This window comes from Lithobates pipiens, unplaced genomic scaffold, assembly GCF_037356315.1.
Source record: "Lithobates pipiens isolate NorthernLeopardFrog02 unplaced genomic scaffold, aLitPip1_a1.2 Scaffold_16, whole genome shotgun sequence".
NCBI lineage: Eukaryota > Metazoa > Chordata > Amphibia > Anura > Ranidae > Lithobates > Lithobates pipiens.
Window position 1 is genome coordinate 19,208,635 of NW_027507748.1, and position 27,967 is coordinate 19,236,601.

General features: G+C 49.2%; 2 protein-coding genes across 11 annotated transcripts in view; one reads left to right on the top strand and one right to left on the bottom strand.

Moving 5' to 3' along the window:
* Positions 1-27,967, top strand: part of LOC143981648 (uncharacterized) — a 281,237-nt gene that overhangs the window by 152,173 nt on the left and 101,097 nt on the right. The window lies entirely within an intron of this gene.
* Positions 3,273-27,906, bottom strand: LOC143981644 (protein FAM162A-like). 10 transcript variants are annotated; one of them, XR_013274343.1, is made up of 7 exons: positions 27,699-27,906; positions 25,137-25,214; positions 21,277-21,382; positions 16,933-17,041; positions 4,120-4,716; positions 4,008-4,035; positions 3,273-3,888 (listed from the first exon to the last, which is right to left on the bottom strand). XR_013274343.1 is itself a non-coding variant. In XM_077479635.1 (5 exons), the coding sequence occupies exons 1-5, from the start codon at positions 27,742-27,744 to the stop codon at positions 4,639-4,641; spliced, it is 417 nt and encodes a 138-aa protein (XP_077335761.1). In that variant the 5' UTR covers positions 27,745-27,906; the 3' UTR covers positions 3,273-4,638. The 10 variants fall into 10 exon arrangements, 1 of the variants encoding a protein (XP_077335761.1); XR_013274342.1 differs by having other exon boundaries at positions 3,273-4,091; positions 4,421-4,716; XR_013274340.1 differs by having other exon boundaries at positions 3,273-4,119; positions 4,421-4,716.

Below are 27,967 nucleotides of genomic sequence, written 5' to 3' on the forward strand. Positions count from 1 at the left end.
TGCTAAAAACACAGCTACAAGACATATGAAGGTTGTTTTAACCGTGAAAGGATTTGTATGTCTGCCTGTTCATCATTTTCTGGGATCTACAGAGCTCTGGCACATGACAGTAATGTCTGGTAAGGAAGGAGACCTGCTTTTTTTTTTCTTTTCTGCCCTCCCCCCCAGTGGCGTAACCAGAACCTTCAGGGCCCCGATGCAGGAAACCATGAAGGGCCCCCCTGAACCCCAGCCAGGGCCCTTCCCTCCGAGTCCGGTGGTGGAACTCCAGGGCGTGGTCACAGGTATGACCTTTGTGAGCCCTGTAGTTCCACCACTGGTATCAGTAGTTTTTATTTATTTATTTTTTTACATTTTTAGGTGCCCCTTTAGGGGGACTGTCCCTAGGCAGGATTGGGTCCCCGTCCCCAGAAGAGATGAGGTCCTTTTCTCCAGGGCAGATGAAGTTACTGCTTCCAGGTGACAAGGGGTCCCTCTCCCCAGGGGAGGTGGGGGTCCCTGTCCCTACATGAGAAGGGTTCCCTGTCCCCAGGGGGATATGGAGGGGGTATGCAATAGTGTGTGCTAGCTGCCTATGCTTCTGCCGGCCATATGTAGAGGGGGCTGCATGGGCCCCCTGCATCACAGGGCCCAGTTGCGGTCGCGACTGCTGCACCCCCTATAGTTACGCCCCTGCTCCCCCCAATTCCCTTTCCCAACCAATCACTGGACAGCAACAGGAAAAGCAGCAGACAGATTAGCTAACTTCTCTGTCACTCCGCTCTCTCCGCCTATCAGCATGTAGAAGAGAATAAAAGAACCCAGCATGTGGTGTGACCAGCAACAAGACATGAGAAAAATGCCTGGAGCTGGGCTTTACATGTAACACGGCTGCACTTTCATGAACTCATCTCCACAGCACAGAAGCAAATCAGGATCTGAAATTAAAGGCATTGTCCACCTTTTCTGACCATGCTTAAAGAGGAGTTTCACTGGAAAAAAAAAAAAAACCTATTAAAAGCCAGCAGCTCTAAATACTGCAGCTGCTGACTTTTAATAAATGGACACTCACCTGTCCCGGGGTCCAGCGATATCGGCAGCCGAGGCCGATCGATCTCTCGGCTGCTGCCGCCGCCATTCTAGGTGAGGGAATCAGGAAGTGAAGCGTTGCGGCTTCACTTCCCGGTTCCCTACTGCGCATGCGCGAGTCACGCAGCACAATGAGAATGGTCCGCGCTGTCTCTGGGACCCGTGTGTCTCCCAGCAGACAGCGCGGCAGGACAGGAAGAGGCATAGATTCCCGCGGGAGTCTATGCCCGGAAGTGGGTGCAAATACCTGTCTTAGACAAAGTATCTGCACCCCCCCCCCTGAAAGGTGCCAACTGTGACACCAGAGGGGGGGGGAGGGTTTCCGATGAGCGGAAGTTCCACTTTAGGGTGGAACCCCGCTTTAAAGAGGAGTTTCCATTTGAAAAAAAAATGCATTAAAAGTCAGCAGCTACAAATACTGCAGCTGCTGACTTTTAATAATCGGACACTTACCTGTTCCAGGATTCAACGATGTGGGGGGGGGGGGAGGGGGGGAGTTGAAGCCCCCGCTCGTCTCCCCCCTCCGCTCGGCAGCGCCGTGATTGGCCAGCGCAGTCATCTGGGACCTGTCAAGTGTCCCAGATGACTGACAGGAGGGAGGGGGCAGAGCCGAGCCCTTCCTGCGCCGAGGGGAAGTGATGTCACCAGCCCGGGCATTGAAGGAGGCAGACTACGAGGGACCCCCTAGCAACAGGCATTTAGAGGTAAGTTAAAAAAAAAATCCACATTTTTAAAAAATTATTTTAGGAATGTTAATCATTTTTTTTTTTTGTGTGCAACACCACTTTAACCTGACCCCCATACTCAGGGTGTACCATGAAAAATAGTCACATTCCCCAGCCCCTCCCCACCAACACCACTACTTACCTAAACCACAGGGTGCTTCTGCTTCCAGACAGCCACTGATATATAGGACTTTAGCCAGGGGCGGACTGACCATTCGGGCACTAGGGCACTGCCCGAGGGCCCCATGCCACTAAGGGGCCCCCGTCAGGGTTGCCAGCCTCAATAAAACCAGGGACAGTATGTAAAAATCAGTTTTTTTTTTAAATCCCAAGATTATAGCTGCCCCACCTCTCCAGTACCTTTTCATTTTGTGTATGTGTATTCTGTGTGTGTATATTGTGTGTCTGTGTGTGTATACTGTATGTGTGTGTATACTGTGTGGCCCCATAATCTCACATTGCCCGGGGGCCCCATAATCTTCTCCTATTGCCCAGGGGCCCCATAATCTTCTCCTATTGCCCAGGGGCCCCATAATCTTCTCCTATTGCCCGGGGGCCCCATGAGTTGTCAGTCCGCCCCTGACTTTAGCACAGTTCTGCATGTTCCTTCCTGCACAGCTCCTGTAAATGGAAAGACTACAAGTTCCATCGTCCACCATGGCAGGGGGACTTAGCGATTGTGTCGGCACAAATAGAGCAAGGAGTCCGCACTTCCAGTCCATTAATAACGTCTTCCAGCCCAGTAATGGGTCCGCTTCTCTATATAGACCCAGGACTGGAGGTAAACAAGGCAGGAGCGTTGAGCAATGCACTGAACCCACAGCACACCGATTGCTGCTGCTGCAATGCTCTGCAGGCTTCAAGGCAAACATTTAAATCATTCATTGCTGGTGCATTTATTCAAGGAGACCTTCAGCCCCAAAAGGGACTTTTCCTCCATGCAACCAATCACCCTCCTCCTATGCTCTGTAATATTATAAAGTACTTATTTTTTGGCCCCGCCCCCTGCCACCATTCTTCCCTAGGCAAGAATGAAGTGTCCACGTGTGGGCATCACATATTTCAGGAGGCTACATGAGTAGGGACTCACAGCGACTGGTAGGCAAGTCTACTGCACCATCATTGGGGGCCGGTTGCCTGAACCAGGAAGAGGTAGCCGGGAAGCATGGTGGACTTGGGCTGCAGCACCTGAATGGTTACAGGACAAGGCTGGATCTGCTGGACAGGTAAACATCATATTTGAGGATAATGCTGAATAACAGGTAAGAGGGTGGAAAAAAAAAAAGGGGGGGGGGGGGGTGGGGACGGAGAAGGAATGGGGAGGGGGACTAAAATTCCTCTAATATAAAAAAAAGAAGGATAGGACTAGGCCTTTAAGTTTGATCAGATCCTTCCAACATTCCCATTTGTCTTTTACAATACTGGAATTCCACTTTATACCATATTTGTTACAGGTACAATAAAAATAATAAGTCGCAATGTCTGATATAATTTTATTGTGACTCTCAGGAAGTGAAAAATAAATCTCAATAAAAGTGTTGAAATGCCAGAGGAAGCCAAAATACAAAACAACATTTATCCTCAACTACGAGCAATTTTTTAGAGACTGGATCACAGTCAGTTTGACCTCTGCGCCCCCTCTAGGAGGGGTACTGAACTATCCTATGTACATAAGTGGGGATCCCCCCACTGATCCAATCTAATGGGGGCATCCCCCACTGATCATATCCAATGGAGGGATCCCCCACTGATCATCTCCAATGGAGGGATCCCCCACTGATCATATCCAATGGAGGGCTCGCCCCTGATCATATCTAAGGGAGGGATCCCCCACTGATCATATCAAATAAAGGGATCCCCACCTGATCATATCTAATGGAGGGATCCCCACCTGATCATATCCGATGGCGGGATCCCCCCTGATCATATCTAATGGGGGGATCCCCACCTGATTATATCAAATAAAGGGATCCCCACCTGATCATATCCAATGGGAGGGATCCCCACTTGATCATATCCAATGGAGGGATCCCCACCTGATCATATCCAATGGAGGTATCCCCCACTTGATCATATCCAATGGAGGGATCCCCACCTGATCATATCCAATGGAGGTATCCCCCACCTGATCATATCCAATGGAGGGATCCCCACTGATCATATCTAAGGGGGGGGATCCCCACCTGATCATATCTAAGGGGAGGGGATCCCCACTGATCATATCTAAGGGGGGGATCCCCGCCTGATCATATCTAAGGGGGGATCCCCGCCTGATCATATCTAAGGGGGGATCCCCAACTGATCATATCTAAGGGGGGATCCCCACCTGATCATATCTAAGGGGGGGATCCCCAACTGATCATATCTAAGGGGGGGGATCCCCGCCTGATCATATCTAAGGGGGGGATCCCCGCCTGATCATATCTAAGGGGGGGATCCCCGCCTGATCATATCTAAGGGGGGGATCCCCGCCTGATCATATCTAAGGGGAGGGGATCCCCACCTGATCATATCTAAGGGGAGGGGATCCCCACCTGATCATATCTAAGGGGAGGGGATCCCCACCTGATCATATCTAAGGGGAGGGGATCCCCACCTGATCATATCTAAGGGGAGGGGATCCCCACCTGATCATATCTAAGGGGAGGGGATCCCCACTGATCATATCCAAGGGGAGGGGATCCCCACTGATCATATCCAATGGGATCATAACACTGTCTCTACACAGGTAGCTTATATATATATATATATATATATGTGATCATCAATGTACATTAGCCCAAGACGTCACTAAAATCTACACATTCTAAGAAGGTGGAATATTCTGCGTTCTCCCCCCTGCAGACTATTCTTCTGATCCAGACTTGAAGCGCGCCTTCTTCTCCAGGTTCAAATTAGCGAGGGTCTCGTGTCGGCCGGCGGCCTGAGGAGAACAGAGAGAGAATTGTTCAGCTCCGAGCCAGGAGAACACTTTACCAGGTCAGCTCTCCTCCTGGTACACCTCCCCCCTCCCCCCATGGGCTCCCGATGAATACACACTTTACTCTTCCAGTAGGATCCTCCAACAAAGTCAAACGTTCAACTTTTTTCAAATGGAGGGGGTTGGTAGGAACACCCAACTGAGTGCGTTTCACCAGTTGAACAGGAACCATTTGAAATACAAACTGGGGGTGTGTGGGGGGGGGGGGGGGTTTAATAAAACTAGAGTGCAAAATCTGGTACAGCTCTGTATAGAAACCAATTAGCTTCCAGGTTTTATTTCCAAATCTTCATTGAACTAGCTGAAGGCCGAAGCTGATTGGAGAATGCAGAATCTGGTGCAGTGAAACCAGTTTTAGTAAATACCCCCCCTAGTGTGTATTTGGAATGGTTCCTGTTGAACTAGTGAAACGCACTCACACTGGGGGGGGGGCGATTTACTAAAACTGGAGAGTGCAAAATCTGGTGCAGCGAAACCAATCAGCTTCGCACTTCAGCTCCGACAATAAAATCTGGAAGCCGATTGGTTTCTTTGCACAAATGCACCAGATTCCGCACTCTCCAGTTTTAGTAAATCCCCCCCCCCCCCCCCCCTCCACCATGTGTGTGGCCAGCTTTACTGACAGGTCCTCTTTACATCCTTCTGCTTTTATGCAATGGATTCTGACAGTTCTTTGTATAAAGAGAATGTTATTTTTTTACAGGGGAAAGACTCCCAGTGAGAAGAGACACAGGCGGACCATGCTGCTTAATAAGGGATACATTTTATTTAGGGCTGTGGAAATTAAAGATTAATTCCTCGATTAATCGATTCATTTTTTTGATCAATCGAAATTATTTTCAACGGTACTCACCTCTCCGCCGGCTTCCGGATCTTCAGGGAGTTCCATTGGAGATCTGGTGACGTCACGGACATCAACGTCACTGGACTCCTCCCCCCTTCCCCAAGTGCCTCCGTCTGCTAACGAAGGGGGGGGGGGTGTCCGGTGACGTCGAAGTTCTGATTGAACGCAACGCACACGGGGGCGGAGCTACGCATGACGTCACCCGCTGCTGCCCTACGGAACTAACGCGATTGTCGGCTTTACATGCTGTGTTTTTACTATCTTTATGCGAGTAGTTTTTTAAAATCTTATACTTAAGCGGTGAGCGCTTCGATCTTTTCTCTTTCTACCCATGACCTGCCGTCCTTGCTGAGATCTAAGGAGACGTGAGAGAAGTTTATGGTCCGTGTTAACCCTTTTGATACCTGCTTGCATTACCACCTGTTTGCACAGGGGTCCATGCCAGTGAGTGATTAGTTAGACCGGAGGTGGAGGGATTGTCACGCTACTGTGGGGGGAAAAAAAAGACATCAGTGCTACAGTTTGAATTTAAAAACGTATTTGTGTGCACTGTGAAGTTAAGTCATGGATTGTGGAAACTAACTAGTGTCGGGTGATTGTATATAGTGTATACCACATTTACCACTGACTAATGCAGAGTTGCAATGCAAGGAGATTAGCTACAAGTAGTTGGATCTGTATGTGCGTTATAATTTATAGAAATTAATCGATTAAAATAAAACAAACTGCTCACTGGAGCCCCACCGACCCCGCTCAACAAAACGGAGTGTACAGGACGGCACATACAGCCCCCACCCCCCCCCCTGCCCCCCCGGGTTGTATAACCAAATTTTCTATATTCTTTGTATAAAGCCACCCCCATCAAATCATTCTCTGCAGCTATTACCTTTTGTACCACCGCCCCCTCCCTTTAGAATGTAAGCTCTACGAGCCGGGCCCTCCTGTACCTTTTGTATTGTACTGTAATTGTGTTGTCTCCCCTATACATTGTAAAGCTCTGCGTAAACTGTTGGCGCTATATAAATCGTGAATAATAATAATAATAATAAAGCCGTCCTACACAATCCCCCCTCCCCGTTATCCTACTATGGTGGAAATGGAGACAATAACCAACAACATGTACCTTGCAGAACGATCGGGTTAAACAACGTGACAATTTATACCACGAGACATAAATCATTATCTCCAATGGAGGGAAAAGAGAGAGAAGGAACTTTATACAAGATATAAAAACACATTTTTTTTTTAATGTTTCTCTTAAAACAAGAACGGAGACGGGTCAACCTAACAAACTGGAGAACGATCGTCATTTGGCACCTTTCCAGCCTCCAAAACAAACCCACGTATCCAATCCCAAAATAGGAAAGGTCATATATTGCTGCTTACCAATCAGATGGCTGCATTAGCCTCCGTCAGTGGCAAGTGTTTTGTCTCAACCCCCTACCCACTTTTGCTGGACAACTCGGCCTGCTAAAGGAAGATGAAAAATAACAACTGGCAGGACCATCAGGTAAAAATAAAAGAAACCAACCTTGTAAAAAAAAAAAAAATAATAAATTATTTAATATATATATATATATATATATATATATATTATTAATAATAATTGTATATAAAAATATTATATTTAACAAAAATAAAATGATGTGTGTGTGTATATATATATATATATATATATTATATATAAAAAAAAATTCTTAATAATAATAATAATATATCATTTATTAATAATAATTACATATATAAATATTATATTAAAAAAAAATAAAAAAAGAAGAAGGACAACTAATGGTGGCGAGAATTGGTAAGCTGCAATATAATAATTTTCTGTTTTTGGGTTAAAAGGATGAGGAGGTTTTGGTTCCTGTAGTTCTATAGGACATGGCACTCGGTAGGAGGTCTGAGTTAATGTTCTATTCTGGGAAATCACATTTATCTCTCATTAGGATATCAGGAGCGGTGGATGGAGGTGATGGTGACACAGAGAAGATCCAGGACGGGGTGAACAGAGGACAGCACAGCCAGCAATTCTTTATAACCCACTTAAGGACCAGGCCTCTTTTCCAGACTCGGTGTTTACACGTTTAAAACAGTTTTTGTTTTTTTGCTAGAAAATTACTTAGAACCCCCAAAAACACACATACATATAGATAGATATTTTTTTTTCTAACACTCTAGAGAATAAAAATGGCGGTCATTGTAAAACTTTTTTTTTCACACCGTATTTGCGCAGCGGTCTTACAGGCGCACTTTTTTTGGGGGGAAAAAAAATTAACTTTTTTGAATTAAAAAAAAAAAAAGAAGAAGAAACCAGTAAAATTAGCCCATTTTTTGTTTATATTGTGAAAGATAATATTACGCAGAGTAAATTGATACCCAACATGTCACGCTTCAAAATTGCGCCCCGCTCGTGGAATGGCGTCAAACTTTTACCCTCAAAAATCTCCATAGACGACATTTAAAAAAAAAAATTCTACAGGTTGCGTGTTTTGGGTTACAGAGGAAGGTCTAGGGCTAGAATTATTGCTCTCGCTCTACCGATCGCGGCGATACCTCACATGTGTGGTTTGACCACCGTTTTCATATGCGGGCGCTACTCACGCATGCGTTCGCTTATGTGCGCGAGCTTGGCGGGATGGGGTGTTTTAAAAAAATAAAAAATAAAAATCTTATTTTACTTGATTTTTTACACTTTAAAAAAATAAATAAAAAATGGATCACTTTTATTCCTATTACAAGGAATGTAGTGTGTCGGGGGGAACAGATGAGCAGCTCTGTGTCTGCGTCAACCCTCTCTGAGCGGTAAAAGGTGAACATACACTTTACAATCTCCTGTGTATCATGCATTGAAAGAAAAGATGGGTGCGGACGCAACACCACCCTATCCCTGTGGATGACCAGATAAGGAGACTTGCAGGACAAGGCTGCCAGTTCCGAAACCCTCCTGGCCGAGGTGATGGCCACTAGAAAGACCACCTTCTGTGAAAGGGTCAACAAGGGAATCTACCTGATATTCTCAAACGGCGGTTTTTGAAGCGCAGACAACCCCAGGTTGAAATCCCATGGGGGTAACGGTGGGCGCACCGGAGGGACTACATGTCATACCCCCTGAACGAAGGTACCCACTAAGGAGTGCAATGCCAGGGGTGGTTGAAAAAAAAAAAAAAAAAAAAAAAAAGACAGCCAGGGCTGAGATCTGCCCCTTGATAGTGCTCAATGCCAATCTCTGGTCTACTCCTCGCTGGAGAAACAGGATCCTTGCTATGGAAAAGGAACGCGGATGCCAACCAACCATTCTCCTCACACATGGAGATGTAAGCCTTCCAGGTACGATGGTATATCTTCCTAGAAGAATATTTCCATGCCCTCAACATAGTTGGAATCACCGAGTCCGACAAACCCCGGTTCCTCAACACCTGGCTCTTAACAGCCATGCCGTTAAAGCCAGCGATGGGAAAAAAAAAAAAATAATAATAATAAAATAAAATAAAATAAAAATCGGACCTTGAGACAGAAGGTCCCCTCACAACGGCAGTCGCCAGGGAGCATCTGCCACCAGACGCACCAGATCTGCATACCAGGGACTCTGAGGCCAATCTGGGGCCACCAGTATCACTGGGATCCCCTCGGCTTCCACTCTGTGAAGCAGAAGTTGCAACAATTTCAGTGGAGGAAAGGCGTAGATCAGCTGATACTGATCCGACGGAGCCACCAGCGCGTCTGACGCGTCTGCCCATGGATCTCTCGTCCTGGACATGAATCTTGGCACCTTCTGATTGAGACGGGAGGCCAATAGATCCCCATCTGGTGTTCCCCACTTCAGGCACAGCAGCCTGAACGTCTCCGGATGCAATGCCCATTCTCCTGGGTCCAGTATCTGTCGGCTCAGATAGTCCGCCTACCAGTTCTCCACACCCGGGATGTAAATGGCCGACAGGGCCGGAACGTGTCGCTCTGCCCACCGAAGTATGTGAGCGACCTCCCGAGGCAGCGGCTGAGCTTCTTGTTCCCCCTTGGCGATTTATGTATGCCACACCCGTGGCGTTGTCTGACTGAATCCTGATCGGACGTCCTTGAAGGCTCAACGACGTGTGGAGGCACAGCCCGATCGCTCTCAATTAGAGTAGATTTCTCGGCGACTCGGATTCTACCGTCGACCAGAGGCCCTCAGTCGACTGAACCCCCATCAGTCCACCCCAGCCGGATAGACTGGTGTCCGTAGTCGCCACCGTCCACTTCAGAGGAAGAAACGATTTTCCAGACTGATTTACCGGGGACCTCAACCGCCAGAGTAGAGAGTCCCTGACTGATTGGCTCACCTGGATCTGTCAATCCAGGGACAACTGAGACTTGTCCCATTTTAACAAGATCTCCTTCTGCAGGACTCTGGTGTGGAATTGGGCGTAGGGTACTGCCTTGAAGGAGGCTACCATGAGCCCCAGTACTCGCATGCAAAACCGGAGTGACGACCACTTGCGGTTCAGCAGTTTCACTGCGGACCTGAGAGTCTGCAATTTGTCTCCAGGGAGAAAAACTTCTTGCAGGGTCTGCATGGTGATCACCACATCCTCCTCTAATTCTGAGGCAGAAGATGATCTCAGGAAGAGATCGTCCAGGTAACCCACGATCGCGATCCCACGTTGTCTCAGCAACGCCAATACTGGAGCCAATACCTTGGTAAAGACTCAGGGGGGCTGATGCCAGGCCAAAAGGGAAGAGCCACAAATTGGTAATGGGCTTCCCCAACTGAAAAACGCAGAAACTTTTAATGCCGAAGGCATATGGGTATGTGCAGGTACGCATCCTGAATGTCCAAGGACGCCAGGGAGCCCTCTTGATGGAGTGCAGCGACTACTGAGCGAACTGATTCCATTCTGAACCTCTGCACTTTTACAAAGTGATTGAGGGCTTTCAAGTCCAAGATTGGATGTACCCCTTCCTTCTTGGGAACCAAAAACAGATTTGAGTAGAATCCCTGGAAGCGTTCCGGCTCCGGAACTGGTATAATCACCCCTCGATTCAGCAAGTCCCTTACAGCCCCCAACATGGCCTCCTGGCGAACCGGGTATGCTGGAGGGGAAGAATCTGTTTGGCGGCCAAGAGAGGAACACTATCTTGTAGCCTGTGGAAATCAGATCACAGACCCATTGGTCGGATAACCGGGAGGACCACCGGGCTGCAAACTCCCGAAGGTGACCCCCCCCCACCCGAGACACGGGTGGGGGCAAACCTTCATGCGGTAGCACTTTTGTTCGCAGGCTTGTTAGGCTTGCGGTTCCAGGGATGTTTTTGACCGTCCGTGGGCGTCCTGTCGGGCTGGGGACGTTTTGCCGAAGCTCCGGGCGGACGAAAAAGCCGCTTGTGAACGGAAACAAACGCTTTTTAGCACCTTTCTTCCCACGCACCACCTCCATCTTGGCAACGAACGAATTGAGGACCGCCGTAAGGGTGTCCATAGGGACCGTGCAGTCCGCAGGTGACCCGGTTGCAATTGCCTGGATTTCGGGGGAAGAAACACCAGTTTCTGAAGCCATGCTGACCCTACCCTGTCTGCCACCCGAAGAGGACTTAGGACAGTGACAGTCCCACTCTCCTGCTGCTGCTGCTGACTGAGGGGCTCTAACCCGCTGGACTCACCACCCTGGGCAGTTCCGCACTGTATTACCGCAGTGCCCGATGATCCCCAGCGCTCCCAGATGCAGCTAGCAAAACTGTGTCGGTGGCCGGCCAGTCGCGCGATCGGTGAGCGATCTGACACACGTGTCCAGAATCACAGCATAAACCTCCCAGTGCTCTGTGATGACCAAACAGGAAGCTGAGGGCACAGGGGCTGCTGCTAGAGCACAAAAAACGCGGTCCGGCTACAAGAAAATGGCCGCCAGTGTTCTAATAGAGAATCACTAGGAAAATGGCCATTTGAAGCCAGAAGCATGTCTGACCCTTTCCCATACTTAAAATGGCTGCTGAACAGCATTATGAGAGGCTAGAGAGAACATGTGGCAGACACAGCGCTGCACCAACACAGGGGCAGACTACATAGGCATCCAGCGGGACTAAGCTGCAGGACCCAGTACAGCTAAACCCCCAGGTGAGAGCCCAGGGCACACGCACGCACATGAGGGGGGGGGGGGGGGGGGAAGGAGAGAAGAGAGGGGGGGAGAGAAGAGAGGGGGGGAGAGAAGAGAGGGGGGAGAGAAGAGAGGGGGGCCCTCCCTAATCGACCTCCCAGGGAATGCTCAGCTGCTCCATCCTGCCGAGGCAGGGAGAGCTGTACTTACCAGTCCTGAAGAGCTGGGGGACATTCCATGGTAGTCAACTCCTGATCAGTACAGGGAAGACTACTGGTCCGGCATACTGTGACGCAGACATCAGTAGCCCGGTCATATGTGTGCCCCGGAGCAAAAAGCTCACCAACCACCTCTGGAGCTGAGGTATGTTGTGGCCTGCCAAGCCGTAGCTGCGGCCTGCACACGCTCGATGGCCAGAATGGGGAGACTACAAGGATAAGAGTATCCAGCCTGTCACCCAGCCGGCTGTTGATAGAAGATCCCAGGATCATTCATCTTGCTCAAAAAGCCAAGCTTCTGCACAAAAAAACCGCAGGGTTCCTAGGTGCATCTCCTTCACTAGGCAAAAAAAAGTCTATTGTGCAGCGTTTTTTTGAATGCAATAATGCACAAACAATATAATACAATTTTTTTTTGATAAAATATAGTGTTGCACCAACTAAATAGATACCAAACATTTCACGCTTTAACATTGTGCACGCTTGTGAAATGGCATCAAACTTTGGTATTTAAAAATCTCCATAGGCGACGCTTTATAAAAATTCTTCACAGGTTACCAATTTAGAGTTACAGAGGAAGTCTGATGCTAGAATGAGTGCTCTCACTCTGACGTTCGCAGCAATATCTTATATGTGGTGCAAACGCCCTATATGTATGACACCAACGCGGGCGTTTGCCTTTGCACACAAGATTTTTTTTATTTTTCACACAGTTTTTTTTCCATTTTTTTTTTTTTTTTAAATCACTTTTATTGGTATCACAAGGCGTGTAAATATCACTTGTGACAGCAATAGGCAGTGAGCGGTACTTTTTATGGAGAGATCTGGGGTCTCTCAGACCCCAGATGTCCCCTCTGCCCTAAAATCATCTGATCACACCACGATTGGTGTGTACACTGACAGATATTGATGGGACACCGGTACAAATGATGCCGATGGGACACCGGTACAGATGATGCCGATGGGACACCGGTACAGATGATGCCGATGGGACACCGGTACAGATGATGCCGATGGGACACCGGTACAGATGATGCCGATGGGACACCGGTACAGATGATGCCGATGGGACACCGGTACAGATGATGCCGATGGGACACCGGTACAGATGATGCCGATGGGACACCGGTACAGATGATGCCGATGGGACACCGGTACAGATGATGCCGATGGGACACCGGTACAGATGATGCCGATGGGACACTTGGACAGGGACAGATGGTGCTTTGTGTACCTTTGCAGAAATCATAACACACAGAGATCTGACAGGCTGCAGCGCCCAGCCCAGCGACCCCCCCGCGTGCACGACAAATTAGCCCTCATTGAGCTCAGTGGGTAAAACTGCTAGAGAGACACACGACGGCTGTGATTGGGCAGGGCTAATCACAGTACTCATGTCCCGATCTGTGATGTGCTGTGTCCAAAGGACACAGCACATCACATAAAATTGTGTTGCTGCGTGGCCCTGAGGCTGCGCGAGCCATGACGGGTTTTGACACGACACACGGGTACGTCCAGTCAGGATGGCAAAGCTCCCACCTGCCCGTTTATGTACAGCGGCAAAGAGTTAAAGTGGTTGTAAACCACAGCCATGAAATGTGAACAAAGCATATCCCTCTATAGTGTGTACTTGTGTCACTCCAGAGAACAAAGTGTCATTTCTGTCTGCTGTTTCCTTCCTCTGCTATCTGCACGAGTCACTTCTGACACACCTTCCTGACACTAAGAGGAAAATTGTGACAGGGGAGGGATAGCCAACACAGCCTGTGATTGGCAGCCTCAGCTCTGTTCCTGTGTACTGTGAGAAGGAGGGGGGGGGGATGATGTCCCTTTCTTCCAATCAGCTCTCAGAACTATCCTTGCTGAGCTCTGCAGAGTGTAACTTCAGCTCCCCGCCCCCTTTTTCTGAACACTCAGGCAAGCTTTATAAATTCAGTATTTTGAATGGATATAGAGAAGAGGGCAGATAAACAGGTACAACTTATGAAGGATTAGTTTCATCTCTGCATCACCTGAGGCCAGTCACTTCACTGGGTAAATGGAAGGGTTTACAAGCACTTTAAGTTTTTTTTTTTTTTTTGAGAAGGAGGTCAGCATGTTTCCCCCCATAGTAGATACCTGCAGATGTATAGGGTCACCTTATAATTTAGGAAAGCACTTGGTAGGCAGAAATCAGGCATGTCTTTGCAGTTCTATTGGAGGTATGTGGGAATATGCTGGGAGCGGAGAGTAATAAGTCTCTTGACGAGCGCGGTGTGCCCAGAGGTCACTTCCTGGGATGCGAAGCCAAGAATTCAGCTAATCATACCGAACACGTGTGACCTTCAGAGTGATCTGGAGAGGAGCCCAGACTAGAGAGAGCGGCTCGTGTACAGCCAGGGAACAGCTCAACCCCCGAGACTCTTCAACCAGAAGGCCAACTCAGCTTTCAGTATAAGCCATAGAAATACAATGCGGGTGCAGCAAATAAAAAAGGGGTGCAAAATATTACAGCTGGTTTTCTTAGAAAGCAACCACAGCCTGTAGAGTAGGAAAGTCTGTTTCCTGCCAGCAGTCTGTGTGTGTGGAAGCAGTGGTCTCTCTGCATACAGTGAGCGGAAAAAAAAAAAAAATATATAAAAAAGTTGCTGATCCCTCGCTGATTTTCTAAGTTTGCCCACTGACAAAGAAATGATCAGTCTATATCTTTAATGGTCGGTTTATGTTAAACAGTGAAAAATCAGAACAAAAATATCCAGAAAAAACGCATTTCAAAAAAAGTTATAATTAGATTTGCATTTTAAATGAGTGAAAGAAGAATTTGACCCCTTCGCAAAACATGACTTATTACTTGGTGGCAGAACCCTTGTTGGCAATCACAGAGGTCAGACGTTTCTTGTAGGGCTGCGGAAATTAACGATTAATTGTTCGATTAATCGTTAATTTCTTTGAATGATTAAAATAATTTTGATCGAGGACGATCCGCGGAGTGAGCTCCGCGGTCTCGCCCATAGGAAAGGCCGCGGCTTCGGCCTAGCTCCGGAGCCGCGGCCATCTTGGTCCACCCGACGGTGGCCTAGACGCGCGCGCTGACGTCATCATCGCCCGCCTGCTTGGGTCTACTCTGAGGACGGACGGGTCTGCCTGCTGTCTATTCCAGACAGAGCAGACAATCATGAAAATTAAGGTATGTGGGAAGATGTGGACAGTACTTTATGGGGGGGAGATGTGTACCGTACAGTATGGGGGAGATGTGGACAGTTAAAGTTAAACTAACTTTTACGTTTTTCTTAAAGTTTAATAAAAAAATTTTTTTTATATATATAGTAAAAACTGTATGTGCGTTATAATTAATCGAAATTAGTCGATTAATCGAACAGGAAAATTTTAATCAGTAACAGCCCTAGTTTCTTGTAGTTGGCCACCAGGTTTGCAGACATCTCAGGGAGGGATTTTGTCCTCTTCGCAGATCCAAGTCATTAAGGTTTCCAGTCTGACGTTTGGCAACGCAAACCTTCAGCTCCCTCCACAAATTTTCTATGGGATTAAGGTCTGTAGACTGGCTAAGGCCACTCCAGGACCTTAATGTGCTTCTTCTTGGCCCACTCTTTTGTTGCCTTGGCCGTGTGTTTTGGGTCATTGTGGAATGCTGGAATACCCATCCATGTCCCCATTTTCAATGCCCTGGCTGAGGGTAGAAGGTCCTCACCTAAGAGTTGATGGTGCATGGCCCCCGTCCATCGTCCCTTTGATGTGGTGAAGTTGTCCTGTCCCCCAAAGCATAATGTTTCCACCTCCATGTTTGACCGCAGGGATGATGTTCTTGGGGGTCATCGCCAGCATTCCTCCTCCTAACACGGCGAGTTGAGTTGATGCCAAAGATCTTGATTTTGGTCTCATCTGACCAAAACATTTTCACCCAGTTCTCCTCCGAGTCATTCAGATGTTCATTAGCAAAATTCAGACGGGCCTGTACATGTGCTTTCTTGAGCAGGGGGACCTTGCGGGCGCTGCAGGATTCCAGTCCTTCGCAGTGTAGGGTGTTACCAATTGTTTTCTTGGTGAATATGGTCCCAGCTGCCTTGAGATCATTGACCAGATTCTCCCGTGTAGGACGATTCCTCACCGTTCTCACGATCATTGAAACTCCATGAGGTGAGATCTTCCATGGAGCCCCAGATCGAGGGAGAGTGACACTTATTTTGTGTTTCTTCCATTTGCAAATAAATCGCACCAACTGTTGTCACCCTTTCATCAAGCTGCTTGGCGATGGTCTTGTAGCCTATTCCGGCCTTGTGTAGGTCTACAATCTTGTCCCTGATATCCCTGGACAGCTCTTTGGTCTTGGCCATGGTGGGGAGATTGGAATCTAAATTGCTTCTGTGGATAGGTGTCTTTTATACAGGTAACAAGCTGAGATTAGGAGCACTCCCTTTAGGTGAGTGCTCCTAATCTCGGCTAGTTACCTGTATAGAAGACACCTGGGAGACAGAAATCTTGCTGATGGATAGGGGGATCAAATACTTATTTCACTCATTAAAATGCAAATCAGTTTATAAAACTTTTATGAAATGCGTTTTTTTTGTTGTTATTCTGTCTCTCACTGTTATAATAAACAGACCATTAAAATTATAGACTGATTATTTAGTTGTCAGTGGGGGAAGGAGGAAGAAGAAGAAAGAAGAAAGAAGAAAGAAGGAGGAAGAAAGAAGGAGGAAGAAAGAAAGAGGAAGAAAGAAGAGGAGGAGGAAAGAAGGAGGAAGAAAGAAAGAGGAAGAAAGAAGAGGAGGAGGAGGAGGAGGAGGAGGAAGAGGAGGAAGAGGAGGAAGAGGAGGAAGAGGAGGAAGAGGAGGAAGAGGAGGAAGAGGAGGAAGAGGAGGAAGAGGAGGAAGAGGAGGAAGAGGAGGAAGACGAAGATTAGAGTGTAAGCTCCTCTGGTGCAGAGACTGATGTGACTGGCTCAGTGTTCTCTGTACAGCACTACTTGAATTTGTCAGAGCTATAGAAAAGTATAATAACAGCACTAAAGAATATCCCATCTGGCACTCACCCGTTTTCCAGAAATGACCATTCCAATACAGCCCATAATGGTGAGAAGCATCATAATCACCGAGAACTTCACCCGGACTTTGCTCTTTGCTCCGTCCACCATCTCATACCTGGGGGGGAAAAAAAACAAAAACATATTTTATGCTTCATTGGTGTGGGCAGTTAAAAACAGAAACGTATAGTTGCGCTACCTATATACTCCCACCTCCCTAAATCTGAACACTGGTAATATCACAACCTTCAGACCATCGCCATAGTGAATAAAATAACTAAATATTAAGTGAACAATTTCCCAAATAATTCATCAACATATACAAAGAATAATAAATAAATAGTGCACAAATTCATAAATAGTGCTAATAAATAATTAATATATAGAAATAGTAAAATCGTACCCCAGACGACGTCATCGTATGACGCAACGTGCGTCGGGTGACTAGGATGTGCTGTTGAGGCTTTTTCTTCTTTTTCACTTTTTGCACACGTGTTAAAATGCCCATTTTTTAGGCCTGAAAATTGCTTAAAACCCCCAAAACATTATCTATTTTATGAAAGTAGGTAAAATCTAAAAGATGCATTTTGGGTCGAGTAAGTAGATAACAAACATATGGTTGGGTTGAGCAAGATATGGTTTGGTCGAGTAAGTAGATACCAAATATGTCAAGCCTTAAAGTTACCCACGTCCATGAAATGGGTGAAAGGACCCTTTCACTTGACACGAACTTTCCAGAACCACTAAAATGATGTGTGACGTGCCGGATGTAGTACCCCGTTTCCCCAAAAATAAGACAGTGTCTTATATTCATTTTTGCTCCCAAAGATGTGCTAGGTCTTATTTTCAGGGGATGTCTAATCCACCTGTGCCATTTTGATCCCCCCTTCTAATCCACCTGTGCCATTTTGATCCCCCCTTCTAATCCACCTGTGCCATTTTGATTCCCCCTTCTAATCCACCTGTGCCATTTTGATTCCCCCCCTTCTAATCCACCTGTGCCATCTTGATCCCCTACTTCTAATCCACCTGTGCCATCTTGATCCCCCCCTTCTAATCCACCTGTGCCACCTCGATCCCCACCTTCTAATCCACCTGTGCCACCTCGATCCCCCCCTTCTAATCCACCTGTGCCACCTCGATCCCCCCCTTCTAATCCACCTGTGCCATCTTGATCCCCTACTTCTAATCCACCTGTGCCATCTTGATCCCCCCCTTCTAATCCACCTGTGCCACCTCGATCCCCACCTTCTAATCCACCTGTGCCACCTCGATCCCCCCCTTCTAATCCACCTGTGCCACCTCGATCCCCCCCTTCTAATCCACCTGTCCCATCCTTCTAATCCACCTGTGCCATTTGACCCTCATCAAATCCACTGTGAGCCCCCTGTGTGGATTACTTACCCTCTCTCCTTCAATGTGCCCGACTCCTGCCCCGCACGACTCACTGTCTTGTGAAGCAGACTCCGTCAGGTGGTAGAAGGCATCAGCATGTCATGGCCGCGGCGTGGGCTCCCTGATGACGGTGACGTCACTCGCCACCGCTACAGTCCAGAGGAGTCAGACTCCTTACGGTACCGTAGCTTCAGGTGGCTTTATTATCGGGGAGGCCTTATGTTCGGTGGAGGACTTATTATAGGGGGGGTGCCTTATATTTCTGCAAGATGGAAACCTGGTGGGAGGTCTTACTTTCGGAGGATGTCTTACTTTCTGGGAAACACGGTAGATCTGCCCACATCAATTAAAAATAGAAAATTACTGCACTCCTAAAATACATTTTTTAACTAAATTGGTAAAGCTACAGCTATTAAGATGTGATACACATCCAAAATACCAATGAAAAAACAGAAATGTATAGCTGCGCTACCTATATACTCCCACCTTCCTAAATATGAACACTGGTAATATCACAACCTTCAGACCATCGCCATAGTGAATAAAATAACTAAATATTAAGTGAGCAATTTCCCACGTGACTGCGTCAGCACATCCTAGTCACCCGACGCGCGTTGCGTCATATGATGACGTCGTCTGGGGTAAGATTTTCCCATTTCTATATATTAATTATTTATTAGCACTATTTATGAATTTGTGCACTATTTATTTATTTATTATTCTTTGTATATGTTGATGAATTATTTGGGAAATTATTCACTTAATATTTAGTTATTTTATTCACTATGGCGATGGTCTGAAGGTTGTAATATTACCAGTGTTCAGATTTAGGGAGGTGGGAGTATATAGGTAGCGCAGCTATACATTTCTGTTTTTCATTGGTATTTTGGATGTGTATCACATCTTAATAGCTGCAGCTTTAGTAATTTAGTTTAAAAAAAAAAACGTCTTTAGGAGCGCAGTCATTTTCTATTTTTAATTGATGGCACAGGTGGATTAGAAGGATGGGACAGGTGGATTAGAAGGGGGGGATCGAGGTGGCACAGGTGGATTAGAAGGGGGGGGATCGAGGTGGCACAGGTGGATTAGAAGGGGGGGATCGAGGTGGCACAGGTGGATTAGAAGGGGGGGATCAAGATGGCACAGGTGGATTAGAAGTAGGGGATCAAGATGGCACAGGTGGATTAGAAGGGGGGATCAAAATGGCACAGGTGGATTAGACATCCCCTGAAAATAAGACCTAGCACATCTTTGGGAGCAAAAATGAATATAAGACACTGTCTTATTTTCGGGGAAACGGGGTACTACATCCGGCACGTCACACATCATTTTAGCGGTTCTGGAAAGTTTGTGTCAAGTAAAAGGGTCCTTTCACCCATTTCACGGACGTGGTTAACTTTAAGGCTTGACATATTTGGTATCTACTTACTCGACCAAACCATATCTTGCTCAACCCAACCATATGTTTCATATCTACTTACTCGACCCAAAATGCATCTTTTAGATTTGACCTACTTTCATAAAATAGATAATGTTTTGGGGGTTTTAAGCAATTTTCAGGCCTAAAAAAAAAAATGGGCATTTTAACACGTGTGGAAAAAAGAAGAAGAAAAAGCCTCAGCAGCAGATCCTAGTCACCCGACGCACGTGGCGTCATATGATGACGTCGTCTGGGGTACGATTTTCCTATTTCTATATATTTCATTATTTATTAGCACTATTTATGAATTTGTGCACTATTTATTTATTATTCCTTCTATATGTTGATGAATTATTTGGGAAATTATTCACTTAATATTTAGTTATTTAGGGCATTTTAAAGAGGAAGTAAACCCTGATGGGTTTACTTCCTCTTTGATTCCCTGCAAAGGTAAAGCATAATGGACTACTGTGCATCGCATCGCATAGTAGTCCATTATGTGTCACTTACCTGACACAGGAGCCAGCGAAGTCACCGCTGTCCCCTGTAGTTCCGAGCGTCCATCTTCTTGGTGGGTCTAGCTGCTGTGATTCGCCCAGAGCAGCGATGACGTCACTCCCACGCATGCACATGGGAGCCGACACTCGCGGCATATCGCCGCGATCTGCGGCTTACCCAGTGCGCCTGCGCACCGCTGTCTACGGGCGCATGCGCCGTAGACAGCGGTGGCTGTCTTCAGGTAAATATCTCCTAAACCGTGTAGGTTTAGGAGATAATTTCTTGGACCTACAGGTAAGCCTTAATCTAGGCTTACCTGTAGGTCAAAGTGGTTTGTAATGGTTTACAACCACTTTAACACGTGTGAAAAAAAAGAAGAAAAAGCCTCAGCAGCCGTAGGGTTAATGCCTAGTCTGTAAACCCCGCCTCTCTCCTGCTCTGTACCTCCCTTTTTCCGAAGGGGCACATCTATCCCTTTTTGGATGGGGAATTAAAAAAAAAAAAAAAAAAACAACACTGTAAAAACTGTGCATGGCAACCAATCAGCTTCTAGATTTCATTAAAAAAATAAAAAAAAAATAAAATAAAAATAAAATTTAACTGAGCAAAACGGAAGATGGAAGCCGATTGGTTGTCGTGTATAGCTTGCTCCAGTTTTGAAAAATTCCTCTTACCCCGTTCTTACAAACATATTACGATGTCCTAGAATACAAGTCCGGCAAAAAGGAAAAGGGTGCCAACAATAAACCTGATGTGTCCCAGAAGGTACGGCCACTGTAGATACCAAGCTGCCCACGGTTGGGTCGAAGGACTGCCAGAAGTGGTGGAGATGGAAGTCATCTCAGATACTTACGAGACAAATTCTGGAATATCGGACTCCTTGAACCGACCTCCCCACAAGTCCAGCAAAAACGAAAAAGGGGCCGACAATAAACCTGATGTGTCCCAGAAGGTACGGGCACTGTAGATACCAAGCTGCCCACGGTTGGGTCAGAGGATGGCCAGAAGTGGTGGAGATGGAAGTCATCTCAGATACTTACGAGACAAATTCTGGAATATCGGACTCCTTCTTGAACCGACCTCCCCACAGCAGGATCTTCTTCTCAAAGTTGCTGGGTCTGTGTGTGGAGATCTTGAAGGACTGACCTGGGAGGTAAAAGAAGGAGGCGGGGAGGGTGACTACATGGTGGAGGTTGTCAGTCTCTCATATAGACATCTTATATAGCCACTTATCAATCAATAATCATAGATCCTTCATTGTTAACAAAAAGAAACCACCGATCCCGACTCCTTCGCCTACTTCATCTCTCATATTCACTATTCTGCAGACCATTCTCTAATCCAGTGATGGCGAACCTTGGCACCCCAGATGTTTTGGAACTACATTTCCCATGATGCTCAACTACACTGCAGAGTGCAGGAGCATCATGGGAAATGTAGTTCCAAAACATCCGGGGTGCCAAGGTTCGCCATCACTGCTCTAATCCATGAAGCTGGATTTATCACCGATAAAAGGCCCACAACCCCCACAGTAATTCTTTATGTACACTGGAGGACGCACTTCCCTAGAGGTAATAGTCATGGGATCATTTTTTAAATTTAATCGTTGCTACATTTTACCATTTTTTGGCCCTTCGATATTAGAAAAAAAAAAACAAAAAAAAACAATGGAACAGAAGCCGAGAGGAAGAAGGGCGATACAGTGGCGAAAATCATCATAGGTGTATTTTATATGATAGAGACAGAATATCAACCAAAAATCCAGAAAACAAAATGTTATAAATTTAGTTTAGTGAGTAAAATAAGTATTTGATCCCCAACCAACCACAATTCTGGCTCCAACAGACTGGCTCCAGACTGGCTCATGTGGTACACAGATTAGTCCTGTCAATGTAAAGGCTCATACACACGATCAGACTTTTTGACAACAAACATGCAAATTAGCTGTTTTGGAGCAACATCCGACCGTGTGTGTACGCTCCATCGGACAAACTTTTTTGGTTTTCATCGGACTTTTGTTGGCTGTGCGAACAGACAAACTTTCTGGCAACAAAAGTCTGATGGAGCAAAGTCTGATCGTGTGTACAGAAAACCATAGGACTTTTGTACAAAGTACAAACAGGCATGCTCAGAACCAATGCAAAAGATGAGACAACAATACAGAAGTTGACCAAAGGTGGCGATAAAGAGCAGAAAAACCACGTGATTTGGTGAAAGTTGGCTGAAAAAAGTCCCGCTGTGTGTATGCAAAACAAGTTCAGGGCCCGACGCCCTTTGTACAAAAATCCACGGGAAAGTTTGTACAAAGTCCTATCGTGTGTATGAGGCTTAAGAAGGTTCTCCTAACGACAACTCGTTATGTGTATAAAAGACACCTGTCCACAGAATCTCTGCTATTCAAACCCTCACCACCATGGCCAAGACCAAAGAGCTACCAAAAGGACACCAGGCACAGGATTGTAGACCTGCACAAAGCTGGAATGGGCTACAAGACCATCATCAAAAAGCTTGGTGAGAAGAAGACAACTGTTGATGTCATTATTCGCAAACGAAGAAATACAAAATAACCATCAATTGTCCTCGGATCTGGAGCTCCATGCAAGATCTCAACCTCATGGGGTGAGGATGATCATGAGAAAAGTGAGGGGGTCAACCCAGAACCACACGGGAGGAGCTTGTGAATGATCTCAAGACAGTTGGGACCACAGTCACCAAACCAACCATTGGTAACAATACAACGCCATGGACTGAAATCCTGCAGCACCCGCAAGGTCCTCCTCATCCTCAAGAAGACACGTGTACAGGTCCACCTGAAGTTTGCCAATGTGCATCTAAATGATTCCGAGAAGGATTGGGAGAAACTGCTGTGGTCAGATGAGACCAAAATGTAGCTCTGTGGCATTAACTCAACTCGCTGTGATTGGAGGAAGAAAAATGCCACCGATCCCACCCATACTACCACGATCCCATCCATCCCCACCCAGCACTGCCACCGATCCCATCCATCCCCACCCAGCACTGCCACCGATCCCATCCATCCCCCCCACCCAGCACTGCCACCGATCCCATCCATCCCCCCCACGCACCCCTGCAACCGATCCCATCCATACTGCCACCGATCCCATCCATCCTCCCCACCCAACACTGCCACCGATCCCATCCACCCCCCCCCCCCACCATTGCCACCAAACCCATCCACCCACCACTGCCACGATCCCATCCATCCCCCCCACCCAGCACTGCCACGATCCCATCCATCCCCCCCACCCAGCACTGCCACTGATCCCATCCATCCCCCCCACCAATCCCATCCATACTGCCACGATCCCATCCATCCCCACCCAGCACTGCCACTGATCCCACCCATCCCCACCCAGCACTGCCACCGATCCCACCCATACTACCACGATCCCATCCATCCCCACCCAGCACTGCCACGATCACATCCATCCCCACCCAGCACTGCCACCGATCCCATCCATCCCCCCCACCCAGCACTGCCACCGATCCCATCCATCCCCCCACGCGCCCCTGCAACCGATCCCATACATACTGCCACCGATCCCATCCATCCTCCCCACCCAACACTGCCACCGATCCCATACACGCCCCCCCCCCCCCACCCAGCATTGCCACCAAACCCATCCACCCACCCAGCACTGCCACAATCCCATCAATCCCCCCCACCCAGCACTGCCACTGATCCCATCCATCCCCCCCACCCAGCACTGCCACTGATCCCATCCATCCCCCCCACCCACCCCTGCCACCGATCCCATCCATTCCCCCCCACCCAGCACTGCCACCGATCCCATCCACCCCCCCACCCAACACTGCCACCAAACCCATCCACCCACCCAGCACTGCCACAATCCCATCCCCCCACCCAGCACTGCCACCGATCCCATCCTCCCCCACCCACCCAGCACTGCCACCGATCCCACCCACCCCTGCCACCGATCCCATCCTCCCCCACCCACCCAGCACTGCCACCGATCCCACCCACCCCTGCCACCGATCCCATCCACCCCCCCCCACCCAGCACTGCCACCGATCTCATCCATCCCCCCCACCCACCACCGCCACCGATCCCATCCACCCTCCCTACCCACCCAGCACTCCCACCGATCCCACTCATCCCCCCCACCCAGCACTGCCACCAAACCCATCCATCCCCCCACCCAGCACTGCCACCAAACCCATCCATCCCCCCACCCAGCACTGCCACCGATCCCATCCATACTGCCACCGATCCCATCCATACTGCCACCGATCCCATCCATCCCCCCCCACCCAGCACTGCCACCCATCCCATCCCTCTCTCCCACCCAAGAACTGTCACCCATCCCATAACTCAACTCGCTGTGATTGGAGGAAGAAAAATGCTGACTGTGACCCCAAGAACACCATCCCTACAGTCACACACAGGTGGAAACATTGAGGGGCCAATGGACGGGGACATGTATTGTAGAATTTTGGATGAGAACCTTCTTTCCTCAGCCAGAACACTGAAGATGGGTCGTGGATGGGTCTACCAGCATGACAATGACCCAAAACGCACCCCCAAGGCAATAAAGAAGAAGCACATTGAGGCCATGGAGTGGCCTAGCCAGTCTCCAGACCTTAATCCTATAGAAAACTTATGGAGGGAGCTGGAACTTCGAGTAGCCAAGCGACAGCCAAGAAACCTTAAAGATTTAGAGAAGAAGAAGAGTGGACCAAAATCCTTCCTGAGATGTGTGTGAACCTGGTCACCAACTCCAAGAAACGTATGACCTCTGTGATCGCCAACAAGGGTTTCTCCACCGAGTACCAAGTCGTGTTTTGCTTGGGGATCAAATACTTATTTTACTCACAGTACATGGATACATTGTTCCTCATTCACACGCACAGGACTCACCTTCATTCTCAGGTTTACTACACAGGTGTCTCCCCATCACCACAACGGCCGAGTCTCCTCTCCCCATCACCGACCTCTCTGTAACAATATGGGAAGAGATCAGAACACATTGCCAGAGATCACCACTCAGATATCATTATACTGAGAGCCTGAAGACACTTCACCGTTCCCACATCACTGCTGTACCATATTTCACATATAGAAACCCCCTCTAGTGGCTGTCTGTATGTCACTGCTGATTATATAAGGGAAGGGCTGTGATTGTCAGTCAGACTCCCTGGCTTCCTTAGTAAAAGAAGTAAAGCCCAATCACTGTGCAGGACTTCTCAGCAGGAAGCAGAATCTGCGAATATAATGAGAAAACATGGCAACAGGTCACAGCGCCCCCCCACTGGTCATATGTTGCCCCTACACTGTGTTGCAATGGTCCACATGTGGTGTGGGCAGTGCTCTCTGTGGCACTGGGTCACTGCACTGTGTGGCAAAGGAACACAGAGCCCCCAGTGGTCACAGGTTGTCACTGTGCAGAGTGGCAATGGGTCACAGAGCCCCAGTGATTATAGGTTATTCCTACACCGACCCCATCCCCCACCCAGAACTGCCACCAATCCCATCCATCCCCCCCACCCAGCACTGCCACCAATCCCATCCACCCCCCCCCACCGATCCCATCCATCCCCCCCCCACCCAGCGCTGCCACCGATCCCATCCACCCCCCACCCCCACCCAGCGCTGCCACCAATCCCATCCATCCCCCCCACCCAGCGCTGCCACCGATCCCATCCATCCATCCCCCCCACCCAGCGCTGCCACCGATCCCATCCATCCATCCCCCCCACCCAGCGCTGCCACCGATCCCATCCATCCATCCCCCCCACCCAGCGCTGCCACCGATCCCATCCATCCATCCCCCCCACCCAGCGCTGCCACCGATCCCATCCATCCATCCCCCCCACCCAGCGCTGCCACCGATCCCATCCATCCCCCCCCACCCAGCGCTGCCACCAATCCCATCCACCCCCCCCACCCAGCGCTGCCACCGATCCCATCCATCCATCCCCCCCACCCAGCGCTGCCACCGATCCCATCCACCCCCCCCCACCCAGCGCTGCCACCGATCCCATCCACCCCCCCCCCCACCCAGCGCTGCCACCGATCCCATCCACCCCCCCCACCCAGCGCTGCCACCGATCCCATCCATCCCCCCACCCAGCGCTGCCACCGATCCCATCCATCCCCCCCACCCAGCGCTGCCACCGATCTCATCCACCCCCCCCCACCCAGCGCTGCCACCGATCTCATCCACCCCCCCCCCCACCCAGCGCTGCCACCGATCTCATCAACCCCCCCCCCCCCCCAGCACTGCCACTCATCCTATGCCCCCCCCCAGCACTGCCACTCATCCTATGACCCCCCCCAGCACTGCCACTCATCCTATGCCCCCCCCCCAGCACTGCCACTCATCCTATGCCCCCCCCAGCACTGCCACTCATCCTATGCCCCCCTCCCCCAGCACTGCCACTCATCCTATGCCCCCCCCCCCAGCACTGCCACTCATCCTATGCCCCCCCCCCCAGCACTGCCACTCATCCTATGCCCCCCCCCCCAGCACTGCCACTCATCCTATGCCCCCCCCCCAGCACTGCCACTCATCCTATGCCCCCCCCCCCCAGCACTGCCACTCATCCTATGCCCCCCCCCCCCAGCACTGCCACTCATCCTATGCCCCCCCCCAGCACTGCCACTCATCCTATGCCCCCCCCCCAGAACTGCCACTCATCCTATGCCCCCCCCCCCAGAACTGCCACTCATCCTATGCCCCCCCCCCCAGAACTGCCACTCATCCTATGCCCCCCCCCCCCAGAACTGCCACTCATCCTATGCCCCCCCCCCAGAACTGCCACTCATCCTATGCCCCCCCCCCAGAACTGCCACTCATCCTATGCCCCCCCCCCCAGAACTGCCACTCATCCTATGCCCCCCCCCCCAGAACTGCCACTCATCCTATGCCCCCCCCCCCAGAACTGCCACTCATCCTATGCCCCCCCCCCCAGAACTGCCACTCATCCTATGCCCCCCCCCCAGAACTGCCACTCATCCTATGCCCCCCCCCCAGAACTGCCACTCATCCTATGCCCCCCCCCCCAGAACTGCCACTCATCCTATGCCCCCCCCCCAGAACTGCCACTCATCCTATGCCCCCCCCCCCAGAACTGCCACTCATCCTATGCCCCCCCCCCCAGAACTGCCACTCATCCTATGCCCCCCCCCCCCAGAACTGCCACTCATCCTATGCCCCCCCCCCCCAGAACTGCCACTCATCCTATCTCCCCCCCCCAGCATTGCTATTGATCCCCCCTTCCACACACACACACACACACACACACGTGTGTGTGTTTGAGTTTTGGGGTGCACACCCTAATCCAATAGGCTTGGCCTATGGCTACAGCACCCCCATTGGTCACTGCATTGTGTGGTAATGAGTCACAGCGCCCAGTGGTCACAGGTTGTCATTGCATCGTGTGGCCCCCCAACACTCAGCTCACATATCCCCCCCCTCACCAGCCAATAGGCGCAGGCCGCTCCTCCCCAGCGCCGCTCGCAGCATCCTAAGACGAGTGTTAGATCCCCGATGTCAACCCGTAGACTAAAGTGACCTCAAACCACAGCCGTCAGCCAATGAGACACCTATTCGCGCTAGCCCCGCCTCAACGAGAGCAGCCAATGGGCAGACGAGGCATGTGTTCTGTCAACAAATAAAGCGGAACCATGAGGCCTGTCTCCACCAATAACGGAGCGGAGTGATTAAATATCCACCCAATTAAATAAAG

Bases quoted from the DNA above. Each gene is read 5' to 3' on its own strand.
- LOC143981644 (XM_077479635.1), bottom strand. From the start codon at position 27,744: ATGCTGCGAGCGGCGCTGGGGAGGAGCGGCCTGCGCCTATTGGCTG. The intron at 25,215-27,698 runs GTGAGGGGGGGG...ATATTGTTACAG, and splicing joins CGGCCTGCGCCTATTGGCTG to AGAGGTCGGTGATGGGGAGA. The intron at 4,717-16,932 runs GTGAGTGCCAGA...TGTTCTCCTCAG, and splicing joins TGGTCATTTCTGGAAAACGG to GCCGCCGGCCGACACGAGAC.